The following is an 18,253-nucleotide window of genomic DNA, read 5'->3' as shown; positions in this document are numbered from 1 at the left end:
TAAAGAACAAGCAGAAGAAGATTTTGGACAATAAGTAATTCAAAATTAATATATGTATCTGTGTTGTTTGAAGGCTGTCTACCAAATTTAAAGTTACACAGGCTTCATTGTGTTAATAGTAAAGTCGCAAGATGAAATTATACCTTTTTGACACTTTATCTTTCAAAAAATGTTAACCTCTTAACCTTCTGAAATTACCAATGTATTTTTTTCTTCTTTTTTTTCTGCATGAGTGTGTTATTATGTTTGTGTTTTTTTATATTTATTGATATATGTTATCTGGTGGCCCCTTTTATAAGCCTTGCTTCTCCGGGGTCACCTTACCATCATTGTAATTTCCGATTCATTGTTGTTAATTTGTTTGTATTGTTTTTGTATTTGATGGTTAAACAATAAATTGAACTGAAAATGGGAAGATGTATCGATATTAGGTCTGAGAGACAAAACTACATGTATGCTTGTTATGAATATTATAGGTATCGTGAATGCTTCAGTATTTATTCTCATCATCAAGAATTAATCAAACAAATAAACCACTCAAAGTTTTAAGCCATCCAACTCAAGCCTCCTGTGTCTAGTACCCAGCAACACATAAGGAGACAACACATCCAATTTCTCTTAAATGTGGAGCAAAGGTGATGAAGGTGAGGGAAACTTTTAGCTACACCATATCCAAAACCTGTTGAAATTATAACATTTGTATTAAGTCTTTACAACATGGAATCCCTTTATGTAATTCTCTCTGATTTTTTTTGTTGGTTCAAAGTGCAAATCGTGTTTGAATCTGAATAATATTCAACAACTTTATCAAGGTCAATACTTTAACTTGAATATCTACAATGGGTGCTGGCGTCTAGAGGCACAGCTTGGGAGGATGCAGACATTTTGTGTCTGATTTCCTTTATGGAAGGAATACAATATCAAGAAGATGGATGGTATCATAGGAAATGGTACTATTCTCTGAAAAGCATTTGCAAAATGGTAGCGAGCGTAACGCAGAACAGGTACGCCGTAAAATGAAAGGACTCTAGGAAGGTTACAAAAGAATAAAGCTCTGCCCCCTTTTCCCCCCTCCCACCTGGAACATTCCCCCTCCTCGATACTTCAATCAGTCCCGTGTTAGATATTGGAGCAGTCCAGATTCTGAACAAGAAATGTGGAGCTTCAACAATTTAAGTAATGGGAAATTCCATAAAACATGTACGCCCGACCCCCTATATGTGGGACCTTCATGAAATTTTCTGTCTCTGATTTCTTATTTTGACAGTCTGTAATGCTCTCAAATGACCATGACTTGTTCAGTTTATGAAGTGAAGTAAAACTTGAGAAAAATGGGGGTCGGACGTACAAAAAGTTGATTATTTCATGGAATTTCCCTAATTGAGAATGGCTGGTGTATGCCTATAGTGTTACATACAATAGGGCATTAATCAAAATTTGTAAGAGAATGAAGTACTCTTCATCATCGATAAAGGTGATCATTTTTATTAATTTAGGATCATGGGTACATGGTGTGATAATGAACAAGAATGTAAGTACAAAAACTTAAAGATAAATTCCAGTATTGGTAACGATCTCAAAATGACTTTTTACAGAATCTAATATAATGACCACCCAAGTGTCTGTTTGTATGAATAAAAAATATGTGCCAAAGGATTCTGGAAGAAATTGTGTAATTGCTGAGAAATGAGCAAAATAAGGGCGGATTCGGTCACTTCCGTCGGGTCTTTATTCCAGCAATAATAATAATACGCTGTCCCACGTGTGCCTATCTGTTTTGGTGATCTTCAGTGACAACATTTTTCAGCGTAGATTTCAAGATTTCACAGAGTTCAGTTTATGTAACTTTACCAGATCTAGATCCTCTGTGATATACTGACAATTAAGCATGGTTTTACAGACTTTCTTATGAAATCAGTGTTTACTGCAACTACTGGCATTTCTCTTTAAAATCAGATACCAGATGAAAGTAAGATGGTCCAATCAGGTATCATGCTCAAAGTATTGTCTCCTCACAGATGACTTGACTTCTTCAATCTTTTGTGCTTTACAAGCATTAAATAACCAGTTGGATATACACTCTTACCAGCTGAAGAACCATCCAAAGCACTAGATATACTCTTAATATTCATCCAAGTTAGATGTTTTACCCGTCTGCATCTGACAGTTGGAAATACCTAATGTCAAACTAGGCTCATATATCACCTTTCGTCCATCGGTATTCAATGAAAGTAAGGCATCAATATGGTGTCAAATCACAGCAGCCCGTACGCATGTCATATCAAGCCATCTTCCATTGTATATATATATAAATATATATACATCAGTCTGATTCTGATGATAAACCATTGTCATCATTGTCCTCATCACTCTCCTCCTCCTCATCATCCTTATCCCAGTCTTTCATCCCTGCACCAAGCATGAAGTCATCTCGCAACACTCCCCATGATGGCTCAGCCCCGACTGATGAATTCTGGGTAAATCAGGACAAACCATGAAGAAGAAAAAAATAAAGAAACAAAACAGGGAAATGATTAGAATAAGGTACCTCGTCAAAAAAAAATCAGAGCAGGGACTTTCTTGTCGGTATTCTGCAAATGACCTTTCATTTCCTATTCTGACACTTTATTATAAACAGAAGAATGGAGCATGCATGAAAGCCGCTATGAAGAGACGCAGAGTGACAAGTTGCCTGAGAGGATCACCTTTCTTTAAAGGACAAGTCCACCCCAACAAAAATTTTGAATAAAAAGAGAAAAATCAAACAAGCATAACACTGAAAATTTCATTAAAATCGGATGTAAAATAAGAAAGTTGTGACATTTTAAAGCTTCAAGTTCACAAAATAGTTATATGTACATCCCGGTCGGTATGCAAATGATGGAACTGATGACATCACTCACTATTTCCTTTGTTTTTTATTATATGAAATATTCTAATTTTCTCCCAATCTTCCTGTAAAACAAAGTTATATTCCTCCCTGAACATGTGGAATTACCATTTTTTTAAACATTTTATGGATCAGTCAAGTTGGTCCTTAACGCAAATCTGTAACAAGTGGAATGCCTCTGGCCGTCTCACCTGCAAACTATCAAAGTTATGATGGTAATTCAACAGATACCCCTGATTCGGCCAAAGTTCATTGACCCTAAATGACCTTGACCTTAATCATGAGACCTGAAACTTGCAGAAAATTTTCAGTGATGCTTGATTACTATTATGTCCAAGTTTCATGAATCAGATCCATAAACTTTTAAAGTTATGATGGGAATTCAACAGATATCCCCAATTCGGCCAAAGTTCATTGACCCTAAATGACCTTTGACCTTGGTCATGTGACGTGAAACTCATGCAGGATGTTCAGTGATACTTGATTAACCTTATGTCCAAGTTTCATGAACTAGGTCCATATATTTTCTAAGTTATGATGACATTTCAAAAACTTAACCACAGGTTAAGATTTCGATGTTGATTCCTCCAACATGGTCTAAGTTCATTGACCCTAAATGACCTTTGACCTTGGTCATGTGACATGAAACTCTAATAGGATGTTCAGTAATACTTGATTAACCTTATGGCCAAGTTTCATGAACTAGGTCCATATACTTTCTAAGTTATGATGTCATTTCAAAAACTTAACCTCAGGTTAAGATTTGATGTTGACGCCGCCGCCGCCGTCGGAAAAGCGGCGCCTATAGTCTCACTTTGCTTCGCAGGTGAGACAAAAATGGAAATATTGTATAATTCAAACAATAAAAAACAAAAGAAAAAGTGAGTGAGGGGCATCATTGTTTCTCTCATTTGCATGTGACTAAAGTGCACATATAACTATTTTGTGAAAAGAAGTGAAAATGTAAAATTATTTTACATGCGATTTTCAGCATTATGCTTGCCTATTTCTTTATTGATTCAAACCAACATTTTTCTGAGGTGGACTCAACCTTTAATGATCAAATGTCTGCAGGGGTCACCTGTCTACATTCTCAGTGTCCCTTTCTCATGTCATTTCTCAGAGTTGGAGCATGTATTCGATAACCACCCAATTGATCAATGAAGAAATACATGTACCTTTCTACGAGGCCGTCATCATTATCAAGCCTAATCACTCACTATGGCGATCTCCTCCATTCTTTTAAAACTGTCATTTTGTGTAATGAGTAATACATTTTTTTTCAAAAAATAACCTTATTGATCCAATTCTTATACTGTAACTATATTATCAATTTGTTATATAATACATTTGCACATATTACCTTGTAAACTTACATCTCATATATTGAATGCAGAAATAAAAGCAATCAATAACACATTTTCTTTTCAGGACCATTTCTTATATCAGGGTGACTCTTTCAGCAATATGCTTGTTATCTCTGTGAAAAGTAGATTTCACACTATAATGCATTCTTGATGTCACCCACAACTCATCATTCTCAAAGAAAACATTCCATGAAATTTGACCCCTCAAAAAATGAGATAAACTGAGAGTGCAAGTAGGCCTGGGTCGGAACGGACAAAATACCGGAATCCGTCCGATATGTGCAGGTTCCGGTATTGTTTTTTACGTTCCGGTATTCCGATAAACACCGGCGGATTCTGGAACAAAAAATTTCGACATGACTCAGGCCTAAGTGCAAGAGTTCATCCATGATTGAAAGTAACTTACCTTTGATGATGTGATGCTCTCTTTCTTCTTTGATGAAGGGTCTACATTTGAAGGGGCTGGTGTGCCTTTCAACATGTCCAGGAAATTGCCCTTTGTTAGCGATGCCTCTACTTTAGCCCTTTTTCGTTGTGAACCTCCGACTTCTTTGAGTCTTTCTTCTCTGGTTTTTTGTTGCTTCTTCACTGCATTAAAAAGCTGCACAACACCTCTGTGGAAAAGAAAAGGGCAATCAATCATACAAATGATTTCGTCTTAGATATTAAGATTTTTTTTCTCAAAAGGTGACCACATTAACAATGTCACAAATTGGAACCATTGACTGTTAGTCTCCCCCCCCCAAAAAAAAAATCACTCTATAAGAACACTTCAACAAGTTTGAAGTTGACCCACTAAACAATTATGCAATTATCGCACGAACTAAAATAGGACAGACGGTTGACAAGAAAATGAGATGCCCCCGTCCAATAAACATGGAGATTTAGAATCTTTTGAATGGCTTTAGTGATCTGGCATCCAAAATACCTATATCATTCCTTGCCATAATTTATTTCAAATTTATTATTATTGTTTCTTTATTTTGCTTGCTTCTGCTCTGTTGAATTAAGTGGTAGATAGTCATTTCAGGCACAACTATTATGCACTAACAAATGTTAAACACTATTTTATCATCATAGCTGTTGCATGGGCATGGGAACAATTTTCAAAGAGATGGTACTAGTTTGTTTTGCCCCAAAAATGAAGTGGCTTCTGGTGAGAAAAAATTGACACGTCAAAAAAAAAGTGTCGCTTAAAAGGCAAACACATAATATGCCTGCCTGTAACGCAGAAAATGGAGTTACTGGGTCAAGCAAGAATAGTGGAAGGTGGCGACTTCACCTTTGACATTCTGACCTCAAAATCAATAGATTTCCTGGGATCTATGCTAGTATCATACACACCAAATTATATGAGCTTAGGTTAAGTTAAACTGAAATTATCGCATTTACAAGGAAATGTTAACAGATGGACACTAAGCGTGATGTCATAATACGTCCCGTAGGATGGGCAAATAAAAAAATAAAGGATTGCATTCCAAAATGAAGTGCATTTTGCTCAGGAAAAATATTGACAAGCCCCCCCCCCCAAAAAAAAGAGTGTTTTTGTTCGAAGAGATGTGGGTCAAATCTCAACATATTAGCATACTAACCAGGTTTGACGGGGGTGCTGCATATGGTGTAACACATAAACACAGCATCCCAAGAAAATCTTAGGGGTGCTTCAGCACAGAGACACATCACATGCTCCTGAGACATTTGCTCCTGTCTTAATATCTCAGAGGGCATAATGTAAAGATAAGGATAATAGTTTATTCAGTTTTGGAGGTTAAGTATTGGGTTTGGCTTAACATGCAGATTTTCCATGAGAGCAATTATCGCTAGAGCAAATCATGTCACTGAACCTTCAGGACACCCGCTTCCAAGGCCATGCGCTGTTCGTGCTATATATTTTCATCCTTAAAGGTCAAGTCCACCCCAGAAAAATGTTGATTTGAATAGAGAATAATCAAACTAGAAAAACGCTAAAAATTTCATCAAAATCGGATGTAAAATAAGAAAGTTATGACACGTTAAAAATTTGTTTTTCACAAAACACTGATATGTACAACTCAAATGAGAAAGTTGATGATGTCCCTCACTCACTATTTCTTTTGTTTTTTATTGTTTGAATTATACAATATTTCATTTATTATAAATTTGATAATGAGGACCAATTTGACTGAATCATGTAGTATTAAACAATGCTCATTCCACATGTTCAGGGAGGAATTAATCGTTGTTTCACTTGACAAGGAGGAGAAAAATAGAATATTCCCAATTTCATGTAATAAAATACAAAATAGTGAGTGGATGACGTCATCAGTCTCCTCATTTGCATACCCACAAGCATGTGCATATAACTATTTTGTGAAAGTAAGCAAAACTTTAAAATGTCATAACTTTCTTATTTTACATCCAATTTTGATGAAATTTTCAGTGTTATGTTTGTTGGACTTGTCCTTTAAAGTACAACATAATCACTTTAAACTTAAGATTTATAGTGACAGAGAAGTCATGACTCACTTTGTTGCTATTCGTTGAAGAGATCTTTCAAACTCCTTGTCAGTCACTTTGGGCATCACCTTCGCCATGTTTTCCCATTTCTTTCTGCTTTGTTTCTGAAAACATAACATAGACTTAAAGTCAGGCATGATATTCCCCTCTGACAAAAAAATCTGAAAAATAGCAAAGGGTCGCTAAGTCACCGCCGAAGTCCGGGCGCCCCGGTCGGGGTTACAAGCTCTTGCATAGTAAAGAAATCAAAAGAGATTTTTCAAGGCGAGTCTGCATTAAACAAGCAGTAAAAACAGCATGAGAGTGTTCTTAAAAAAAAAAAAAATTCTGAAAAAAAATTAATCGGAGTTCCGATTTTAGTTGGGAGAATATCATGCCTGTAAAATAGAATTATTCATATTAACAAATGAATAAATGATAGGTTTTCAGGAGCCTAGACAAAAAAAAGGAATGCATACAAAGATTATGTCTAAACTTACCACACATCTATAATTCAAACCTATCTTTGTTGATTCTCTTTAGGAGTATACATGTCACATACTGTAACTGTTATATTAAACTTGTCACAAATTATTTTGATAGAGTAGTTGTTTTAGTAAAAAAAAATGAAATTATAGCTCCAACTCTATAACAATAGGTTTCCATAATTTTTAAGATGAATTCTTCAGTACTTAATTATAACAATACAGGTGAAATTAAACGCCTTTAATGAATATTACTAGTACTTTAAAAGAAATATGACCATGAAAAGGCTTGTTTCATCACATCTTCCTACATTAGATGAAACCATAACTAAATTCAGGAAAGTGCGTTTCTAACAGATTCTGCCATCTTGTTGGATTGATCTCAATTAAAGTATACTACAGCGAGATGAATGAAGCAACCTGGGCCCCATCTTACAAAGAGTTACAATTGATCCAATCAAGCAGATATTGATCAGATCAATCGTAAATCTTTGTAAGACAGGGCCCTGTATTCTATCTAGAAAGCGTTCTGAGGCCCATTATCTATATTACCCAAACTTTGGGTTGAGCTGCCAGCAGTTCATTCACAGAATTAATCCTACCAATGACCAGCGGCGTAACAGGGGTCGGTGGCCAGGGGGGGCAAGAGCCAAAAATTTCGTGGTCATATCATGGTATGAACAGGCGTAATGGTGTAATGAGGCGACTATTTTAAGAAGGCCAGATATTGCGTATAAGCTTGCCACCCCCCGCCTGTTACGTCACTGCCAATGATTGAATTCAACTAACCTGGGTCGAGAGCAGCACAAACAAATAATAAAATATAATCATAACACCATATAAATAGTCTCTATGTGTGTGGAAGAATGATTGTTTTGTATAGGGCTAATACATGTGCTTCTTAAAAAGGTACGTTTTTAACACAGATTTGAATCCGTTGAAATCTGTTATAATAGATTTTATGAGGTAGGTTGTTCCACAATATCTTGTGCCATTTTCCCCAAAGGCTCTATTACCAAAAGTCTTGGACTTAACCTGTATTTCAGAGAGAAGATCCTTTGATTGTGAACGGAGATTTCAACTGGGTTGATATTTCTGAATCAGATCACCGAGGTAAACAGGAGCATTCCCATTAATTCTCTTAAAAACAAGAGCAAAAGGACTTTAAAACACAATTGCAAGCCTTTATCGGAAGCCAGTGAAGACTACATAGGATCGGTGTCAGATGTTCAAATTTCTTTTTACAAACTAGGAGCCTTAAAGTGGAATTTTGTATGCGCAGGAGTTTAGAAAGCCGAGTATCTGATACTCCTAGAAGCATTTCATTATCACATTCTAAGGGACTGAATATAAATGCATGAATGAGTATTTCTGTGGTTGACTTATACAGAAAATACCTTATCTTTCCAATCCTATACAGTGCGTCCAACAAAAAAACGAAAACGAGATCTGGCGATGATTTATCATATTAAAGTTTCGCTTATTTTTAACAAAATAGTTATATGAACGAGCCAGCTACATCCAAATGAGAGAGTCGATGATGTCATTAACTCACTATTTCTTTTGTTTTTTATTGTTTGAAATATGAAATATTTTGATTTTCTCGTCATTGTCATGTGAAATGAAGTTTCATTCCTCCCTGAACACGTGGAATTCCATTATTTTAACATTTTGTGCTTCAGGCAAGGAGGTCCTAATCGTCAAATTCGTAAAAATTGAAATATTGTATAATTCAAACAATAAAAAACAAAAGAAATGGTGAGTGAGTGACATCATCAACTCTCATTTCGATGTAACTGGGTCGTTCATATAACTATTTTGTTAAAAATAAGCGAAACTTTGAAATGTCATAACTTTCTTATTTTACATCCAATTTGGATGAAATCTTCAGCATTGTGCTTGTCTGATTTTTCTCTATTGATTCAAATCAACATTTTTCTGAGGTGGACTTGACCTTTAATTACAGAAATTGGTCAAGAAGTAAAAAAGTTATGTTCCCTGGAAACAATGCTTGTATTTCCATAATTTCATTGAATAAACGTGTTTTCAACAATTGCACACAGAAGCTATAACACGATTAACAGAAGACTTAATGCATGGCTGATCGTCAACAAAACGGAGTGTCGAGTGAGTCTGGACGCTAGCCTGTAAAACCTCTTCGTTTTGTGAAATTTTTGAAATTCAAGCCTTTTCAAATAACCACAACTTTGCTATTTCTTGACCGTTTTCTGTAATTGAGGTATCAAATTAAAGAGCAGATATTGAACTTTTTAGGCATGTGATTTTCTTTTTGAAATTCAGATACCCCCCGCCAAATGAATTTTTGGTATCCTTTCTACAAAATGTTTTTGCTCACTCATGCGTGAATTAGGAATAATGTGAGTAATTTCAGATGAAAGAGGAGATTCTAAGCTTTACAATGATAGGTCATTTGTCTATTGTATTTGTGATAAAGTTATGATAAATCATCCATTAATCTCAGTGGAATGCACTGTATAGTCCAATGGCGGCTGATTTACAAATATTATTAACATGAGATTTCCTCCCTAGATCATCCTCAACAATTACTCCAACAACATTGGAGTCATTGTTGCTGAATTTGATATCAACGCCAATCCATAGTCCTCTCCTTGGAAATGCGAGAATCTGAACCACCATTAGACCATAGGGTACCATACTTAATGAAATCAATCAAATTTACTCCTACATGTTTTAATGTTGTCTTCAAATACCTCTTTTACTCTTTCCATGAATTCCTTCTTCTCTTTCTCCTTTGCTTTAGCATAGTCTTTTGATTTAGCAAGTACAGCTGAGGCATCTTCTGGCGTTTCTTTCCTGAGGATGCTTGCCATAGCATCAGCCCAGCCTCCTCCTGGTATCTCTTCATCTTCATTCTCAACATCATCTTCATCTTCTTTACTTTCATTATTTATCTTCTCTTTTGATTGTTGTTTTGGGGGTGAAATCGGTAAAGCCTTCATCTTCCTTTTTAAGATAGTACCTAAAAAGAAAAAAAGCCAGTGTTTAGAAGAGCAGCTTTCATAATCTAAAAAATATTCAAATAAAACAAGCATCAATAGTCTACAGCCTCAAAATCTGTTGAATCAACTTGTGTAATTAATGTGCCTCCTATAAATTTGCAATGCATTGTGGGGCAGAAATTTAGTACACAGTGAAGTGAACGCAATGATCAAAACAATAGTGCATTTAAGAGGTTTGATGAGTGCTTTAGCACAACCACTGTAAATCCCCTTGCATAGCCAATTACATTGCAACTTAAACTTGCACATTATCTGTTATATAAACAGGGGCCAGTCGAAGAAAGAGTTGCGTTTAAACACAAGTCAAAAAATCAATCGTAAGTCCCAAATGAGCGCTGTTGATTGGTTGAAAATCAAGTTGCGTAAGAATTGAGTTGCGATTGATTGCAACTCTTTCTGCAATGGGTCCCTGGTCAACAATATCTGCAAAGTGCATCTTTGTCAAATAATGTCCATTTCATTGGAAGGCCTTGAATTTCCCATTATGAGATAACCACTGCTATAGTATAGCAAAAACACGGATTGTGTGACTTGTCTGTGCACATCATCCACATGCTGCATCCTTGATAATCCGATAGCTTCTGTTTTTGTTTCTTTGGTTGTTTTGCTTGACTATGTCTTGCTCCACTACAACCAAAATTTTCAAGAAAATGTTTAACAACTCTTCTAAACAGAGAGATTTGGGATTTCAGCTGTGCACAGGATTAAGTTTGCCAGTAACATGGAATTTAAGATCTATTTTAATGTGATGCAATTTTGACCAAATCAATAACAATAAAACATCTACAAAGTCTTTGTTGTTGGACCTACCTATTTAGTCTTTCATTTCCCCCTCACAAGCAGATTTTTCATCTCATCTTCCTTATTCAAGGTAAAAAGCTTTCCAATAATACAAATGATAATTATAACAAAAGGACAGGGGAACACTTTGGTGTGACTCTGCAAGTCCAAGTCTGAGTCAGAACAAGTGCGAAGGGAGATGCAGACTCAGCAGGGTGTACATATACGTGTAGCAGATAGTGAAAACCTTGCCGCAGGCTGCAAATACTCCCCAAGTGCAAGGCAAATTTTTCAATTCAATTCAATTTCAATTCATTTTATTCAATCATTTAAAAAATCAATATACAAACAATTCAAGGAAATTCTTTTCCTTTTTAAAGGAAACCAAAACCCATGAAAAGAAGCAATCTTATTGGATAGAGTAAAATGAAAGGTACAAATTTGAAAAAGTTTCATCAAAATCTGTTGTGAATTAAGCAAGTTATGGACGTTTAAAAAGTCTTGTTGTACTTTCTATGGGGATCCTCAAATTGGCAAACGTGCTTCAAAATAGCTGATTTTGTGGACAACTCTCCATTTGTTTTCGCCACAAATTTTCAGATTTCCCTCTTTATTTTACATATTTCACATTAACTCCTCCTGACCTTGACATATCGTCGCACGCACCACGAACCGTCCTCTCTGCGCACTTCGATGCGAAAGTTAGTTTTGCAGAAAACGCATATAAAGAAAGCTTTTTTAAAACCAGCAATAAGTGCACGGACAAGGAGAGCCAATTATTTACCAGTGTCTTCGTTCAAAAGTTCAGGTTCTAAGGTTTCATCCCGTATCTTTATATTTTCTTATAATCAATTATTTACGCCACAGTGGGCATCGTAACAGAGAGGACGGTTCGTGGAATAGATACAGTGCGCTATCGCGCATCAAAGTGCGCAGAGAGGACGGTTCGTGGTGCGTGCGACGATATGTGGTGTGAATTATATTTAACCATGACATATGTTGTGCTCTGAAGGAGGCAAGATGCAATTTGAAAGATGAGGAAAATCTGAAAATTTGTGTACAAAACAAATGGAGAGTTGTCCACAAAATCAGCCATTTTGAAGCATGTTTGCCAATTTGAGGATTCCCACAGAAAGTACAAGACTTTTTAAACATCCATAACTTGCTTATTTCATAACCGATTTTGATGAAACTTCTTTTAAATTGTTCCTCTCATTTTACTCTTTCTAAAAAGATTGCTTCTCTTCTTGGCTTTTGGTTTCCTTTAACGTCTAAGCCAGCGTTCTCGCTACCACGCGTCACGGTTGTCGGGCGCCGACAACCCTGAAAATTTTCAGGGGAAATCCGACAACCGTGAACTTCCCCGACAACCGTGGCCGACAACTGTAAAACAGGCCTAGATCTACAAAAAAATGAATATATTAATCTGCTTTTCAGATCCTAAAATAAACTTGACGATTATTTCGTCCAAGATTTCTTCCCGAGATTTCTTTGACTCACTCACTACGCTACGCTATACGATACGACCTCGACTCGAGGCCCAATCTCTTTTGTGGGAAGCGCGAAGATGCTTACCTCGCTTGCGTATCGCATTGCTCACATTATTTACGTCTTTAAAATGGTAGTAAATACGCTAAAAAAATAAAGTGAGTTGAGAGGGGTACCGTAGGTTACTGGGTTAGGCAATGTAATTATTAGGTTATTACGAATTTCAGTTTTCAGTTGATATTATCACTTCTCTTTTTCAAAAGTAAAGTGTCAAAAATAATATCAAAATTCGATCGGATTTTAATTTTATCTCGTCCCAGCCTTTGCTACATCGGGGCTACATCGACTACATGATCATTGAATTCTTTTCTGATGACACTCCCGTAGATCGAGCGAATTGAGAAAATTATTCAAAGATCACGTTGATAATGACAAAGCCAAAGGAATGGATTGACATAATGTCCAACTCATTTACTTACAGCATAATGATTTATTCATTCACATTTATATTCCGATTTTACTCCATAATTTCCAAAGTCTTGATCTCTACATCGATCTTTTGAAAGTGTTGATTAATTTCGCGACGGTGTGTCTACCAAGTTCTGTATCACCGCACGAGCGCTCGCAACGACCACATTCAGGAAACAAATCGCACATGGCATCAAAATCCTTGATCTGGGGATCCGAGTCTTCCAGAATTAGATGGGATCCAAAACTAATTCAGTTTGAATGTTTTTTTTTCAGATATTCAATGAATCTGTTACAATTTTCATAAGTAATTATCTTTATTAATATCATTCACATTTGTTATCATTACAACTCATCTTTTTAATGTGAATTATACTTATATACAGTGTATTTTCATTTGTATTGTTCTTTATTGCTAATGGCCTGCCAATTGAATAATGAGCGCACCTGTCACGGTCCTGAGAAATGTTTTTCATCACGGTGAATGCTTTATGAATTTGTTGCACAATTGCTTAACTACGATCTAAAATGAAATATTATTTGAAAAAAATGATTTGTTTGAAGGAGAAAGAAAGAATAAAGGGGGAGGGGTGGTCGTGGGCAATGTAGATGAAAATTATGGGATGTTTGTGACTTTATGATGGGGGTCGGAGGGGATTGGCGAAAAGAAGTCAATGTTCGGAGCGAATGAAATTAATATTCATTTACGGATGTGTCTACTGTGATTGATCATTGTGGCTGCATAGTCTTTATGGCGATTGAAAAATCCACCTTGGGTCGGGAGGGTTACGTGATTCAATAGATTTCGATAGAAGTACACACATTAAAAAAAAAGAGGATTGACAATTCATTCACAGATATTCATTTTAAGTACGGATTGTGTGAACGTTTTAGAGGATATGTATTTCGTTGTTTACGCCCACAATGAGTTGCTAGTATAATTTGAATATCGTTGGATGAATTTTTCAATTTCACTGATGTTATGTTTTCTATCGGCATTGTGCTTTTATACAGTTAGCTTTACAACGTCGTTAGCCTAATTACTGCGAGTGGATGATATTCATGAAATGAGTTGGAATGTGAACGAGACGCCCCAAAACCGATGGCACGTGATCTAATTAGTATTCATTATCTTGGGCTTGAGCCAATCATTGTGCTTGAACGGGTTTCCCCGATCCCCCTGGAATGTGTGCCACCGTGTGTGACCTTTTAACCTGTTGTTTGAGTGCGAACCAGCTGATTTTTTGACCTCAAATATTCTTCATGAATATTCCTCTACTATTTTTCTTTATTTCTGTTCTAACAAGTTGTACTTCTTTTATTAATAGAGTTTGGAACAGGATACTATATAATTGAATAATATATTTAGCATGACATATTTTGCCACTTTTGATCTTATTTCTTTAAATCTGTTTTCACTTCACATGCTATATATTTTTTTAATTTCATATCCTTGTATACACTTTATTTCAGAGTTACCCCCCCCCCCCCGAGTTGTTTATCTCTTCCATATTGAGAAAATAACGTTCCAGCTTTCCTCATTCTTTTGGAAGAGTACTAATAAAGAAGAAGTTTGTTTGCTAGTCTTAAATTGGAGGCTTGCCTTATTGGCAAGAAATCAATGATAGCACGATATGATTAATAAAAGTACCAGTCGTGGTTAAAATTCAGTTATGGACATTTTCCAGTCATAATTAATGCAAACGTTTTTAGTTTCATCCAACTATTCCTTATTTCAAATACATGTATAGTTTACTGAAGAATATGCATTGTGGTAGTTTGACATTTTAGAACCGACTGAAAACGTAGACTAGCCCCTTTCACGAACCCTCCTCCCATCCATTTTGTTTACGGAAAAGTACAAATTGCGCAATCTTGATCGAGAACCATGCACATGGTCATCAGAAATCTGATACTTGTGTTGTCTGGGGTTTTCATTCTAGATCTATGGGAGGTGTGGGGGGGGGGAGTGGAAAATACCGTCAGATCAAATACGCAAAGGCGAGACAAAGCTTATTTGACTTTGAAGGAATATTGCTTAGATATCGAGGTTTCTTGAGCATTCATGATGATGTATTTTGGGATTAATTCAATGTTGGCCCGTTTTATACGCTGCTGAGTGCTATACAATTAAGAAAATCTTTTTATTTTAATACTGTTAAAATGTGAATTTCTGTAAATTTAAAACTACACCTAAAGTGATATTGTGATGCAATTTATTGAATCACGTACCTCGATCTTCCCACTCATGATGCAAGAAAATATTTTTAGAATTTAAAATCACCAAAATATACATGTAAAGAAAGATTATTCAGCCATCATCATCAGTAGAATTCTAAAAAAATATATTCGCTTTGAATATTGACTTCTTCACCAATCCCACACACACGATCTCAACATCCCCTTGTCATTGTCCAGGCCACGGCCCCTCCCCCATCGCTCTCTCCCGTCGAACATCTACAACCCCCCCCTCTTCCCCTCTCTTTCACATACGCTGTATTTGTAGGCCTACATATTGTATTACCTAGAAATATTTTTCCTATCAATTAACCTATACTTTCAAAACATTATAAATCGCAATTGATAACAAAATCGTAATATTAAAGTTTTATGAATGACTAAAAATAATTCTCACGCTCTTGATGAGCACATTCATTATTTTATAGGTGAGTAACGAACAAACACAGCAATAATTGACAGTGATAAAAGAATCTTGATAAAAGATTATAAGAGTAAACATCATCAACAGAAATCTTATGAGAGTTAGTTTCAGTGAGTATCTGAATAAAAAAAAACATTCATGCAAATTATATTAGTTAATTGGGGACCCCGTCTCATGAATACCGATGTCCATTATTTGGAAGCCTCGGAAGAAATCTTCCGAGGCATCCAAATAAAGTTGGAACAATCTTTGGATTTCGTAAGGGCGTGACGCGGTGCAAGCTCAAAGGGCTACGCATGCATGCGGTCCGTAGATTTATTCGGTCATTGACATAATAAGCAACACGCATTCACAAAATTAATCGCACTTTTACAATGATGAAGCGATCTAAACATTGAAATAATGGACTTAATTTATCGATGCCATCAATGTGAATAAATCAATTAACTGTAAGTATAAAATGAGATTGACATTTCCTTTCACCTTTTTAAGATATCAGTACCGGTAATTGCCTTTCTGCTTCAATCGCAATTCGCGCAACTGTTACGGCTGTGTACGTGTGGCCGGAGAAGCATTAAACAGACATAAAATGTGGTGCATTTAGCAGCAATCTAAGCTCGTCGATATTGATATTTTCGATAGCTACCGCGCTTTCGCGCGGACACCCCCTCCCGAACCCTCCCCCCGTGCGTGCTTCGCACGCACCGAGGCCGCTGCGCGGCTTTCGTCGCTTCGCGCCGACAACCGTCAGATAACCGATTTTGATGAAACTTCTTTTAAATTGTTCCTCTCATTTTACTCTTTCTAAAAAGATTGCTTCTCTTCTTGGCTTTTGGTTTCCTTTAACGTCTAAGCACCTCTGTCACTAGAAAAAAAACCACAACCATGGCATGACAAGAAGTCACATGCTTTCATCGACAAGTTTGCCTTAGCTTTGCCCAACAATGCAATCTGTCCCTGAATGGAGTAAACTCCCCAACAGGTGTAAATCTAGGCTTAGATCTACCAACACTTTTTAATGATTTTTAGGACAGTCACAGTCCCTAATGTTAAAAAAGTTGATTTAGGCTTTAGCTAGATCTAACGTTAGACAATGACACTTGAGTCTTGAAGTTTAATTAGAAGAGTTTCCAAAATCTCCCGCAAAACCACTTCGAAAATAGATCGAATCGCGATATAAGCCGACTGGTAAATACGTCTGTAAGGATGACGTCATCCAAGATGGCAACTTACAATGACCAACGGAAGGATCGAGGATGACTTTCTTTATCATCATTTGAAATTAATTAGCGGTAACTGCAGTCTAAGGTACCTTTTAATTATTTTTATCCCGTTTTGGTGCATTTCAGGCCAAAACAGAATAATGATCTTTATTTCGGTCCAGTTCTTTTTATATTTCATGAAATAAAGACAAATATTGATGAGCCACATCCAGGGGATGTTTGCATTGTTAACCCCATAATGGCGGCTGCACAATCAAAAGCAGTCTGTATATGAGAAAAAAAATGTTTAAAACTCCTCGAAACAAACGTCTGCCGGCTTTTAGCGCTGTGCCTGCCATTTTCTGTGCCAGCGGCATGTATTATTTTTAATATTGTATTGTAAATCAATGGAATGCACCTGGGATAATGGGTGACCCTACTCTGGCTTTGCGCTTCAGAAGTTCCCTAATTCTGCTTCGGCCCTTCGGCTTCAGCCGTCACATTCACCTCATTTCACTTTCAGTTCTCCTCTTCCTCAATTGACCTCATTTTCATGACATAACCGTATGTAAAGTTAGATCTAGATCTACATAAGTCCAACTCCAAGTTGAAGTTTCATTTCATCTTCGAGAAACTATAGGCAGCTGAGCCCACTCATCCAAAGCCACTGAAGACTACCACCGTACCGGTACTGAAGAAGATTCGAACGCCGTGCGTTGCCATGTCGCTTGTCGTCGACATCAGTCGACTTCCCCGGCCCCGGCTGGACGTGGACCGAGCCACTCCTCTCAGGCTCAGCCGACGGGTGGCGGCCGGCGGTGCGGTACACCGGTACGCGGTAGCTTCCAAGCAACGGTCTTGAACCACAGTCCCATGTATGTTACGTGGTGTTAGTTTTACATTCCACCCGATTACTGTTTCACAAAGTAGACCGAGACTATATTCATTTATTTAAGGTACCTGTGTTAAGTTCTTCGTCGCTCTCGACGTCTCCATCACTCCCAGAATTATATGATACTTCTACACGAGCAATTTTTCGTTTAATTCCCTTTAAAGCAGACATGATTTTTGGACATCGATATCAATATCATGCACCGACAGCACGTGTGTAAAAGTTCATTGACCTTGCCTATTTTGATTTCGAGTTCTAGTATAGTTGGAGCTCAAGGCCAGTCTGAGGAGCGTAGCCAGGGTTTTCAATTAATAAAGGGGTTTCATTTAATTCCTCCTTCTCTTTTCCCTTTCTCCTATTTTTTTCCTGCAGAAGCAGCAGAAGAAGAACAAGAAAGAATTAAAGAAGAAAGGAGAAGGGAAGGAGGAGATACAAGAGGAGACTGAAGGATCGAGGAGGAGGAGAGAAAAATATGATGATGATGGTGATCGATGGCCGATGGA

General features: G+C 36.8%; 1 protein-coding gene across 1 annotated transcript; it reads right to left on the bottom strand.

Annotated features, from left to right (window-relative positions):
• Positions 1-1,878: 1,878 nt before the first annotated feature.
• Positions 1,879-18,000, bottom strand: LOC121418242 (RRP15-like protein). Its single transcript, XM_041611996.1, has 5 exons — positions 17,819-18,000; positions 9,950-10,218; positions 6,763-6,857; positions 4,664-4,871; positions 1,879-2,473 (listed from the first exon to the last, which is right to left on the bottom strand). Exons 1-5 carry the CDS (start codon positions 17,919-17,921, stop codon positions 2,324-2,326), a joined length of 825 nt encoding a protein of 274 aa, XP_041467930.1. The 5' UTR covers positions 17,922-18,000; the 3' UTR covers positions 1,879-2,323.
• Between the last annotated feature and the right edge of the window lie 253 nt (positions 18,001-18,253).

This window comes from Lytechinus variegatus, chromosome 7, assembly GCF_018143015.1.
Source record: "Lytechinus variegatus isolate NC3 chromosome 7, Lvar_3.0, whole genome shotgun sequence".
In the NCBI taxonomy this organism is placed as follows: Eukaryota; Metazoa; Echinodermata; class Echinoidea; order Temnopleuroida; family Toxopneustidae; genus Lytechinus; species Lytechinus variegatus.
This window is presented reverse-complemented; position numbering and strand designations above follow the sequence as displayed.

Bases quoted from the DNA above. Each gene is read 5' to 3' on its own strand.
- LOC121418242 (XM_041611996.1), bottom strand. From the start codon at position 17,921: ATGTCTGCTTTAAAGGGAATTAAACGAAAAATTGCTCGTGTAGAAGTA. The intron at 4,872-6,762 runs GTGAGTCATGAC...TCTTTTCCACAG, and splicing joins CTTCAACGAATAGCAACAAA to AGGTGTTGTGCAGCTTTTTA. The intron at 2,474-4,663 runs GTAAGTTACTTT...TGATTTACCCAG, and splicing joins AGAGCATCACATCATCAAAG to AATTCATCAGTCGGGGCTGA.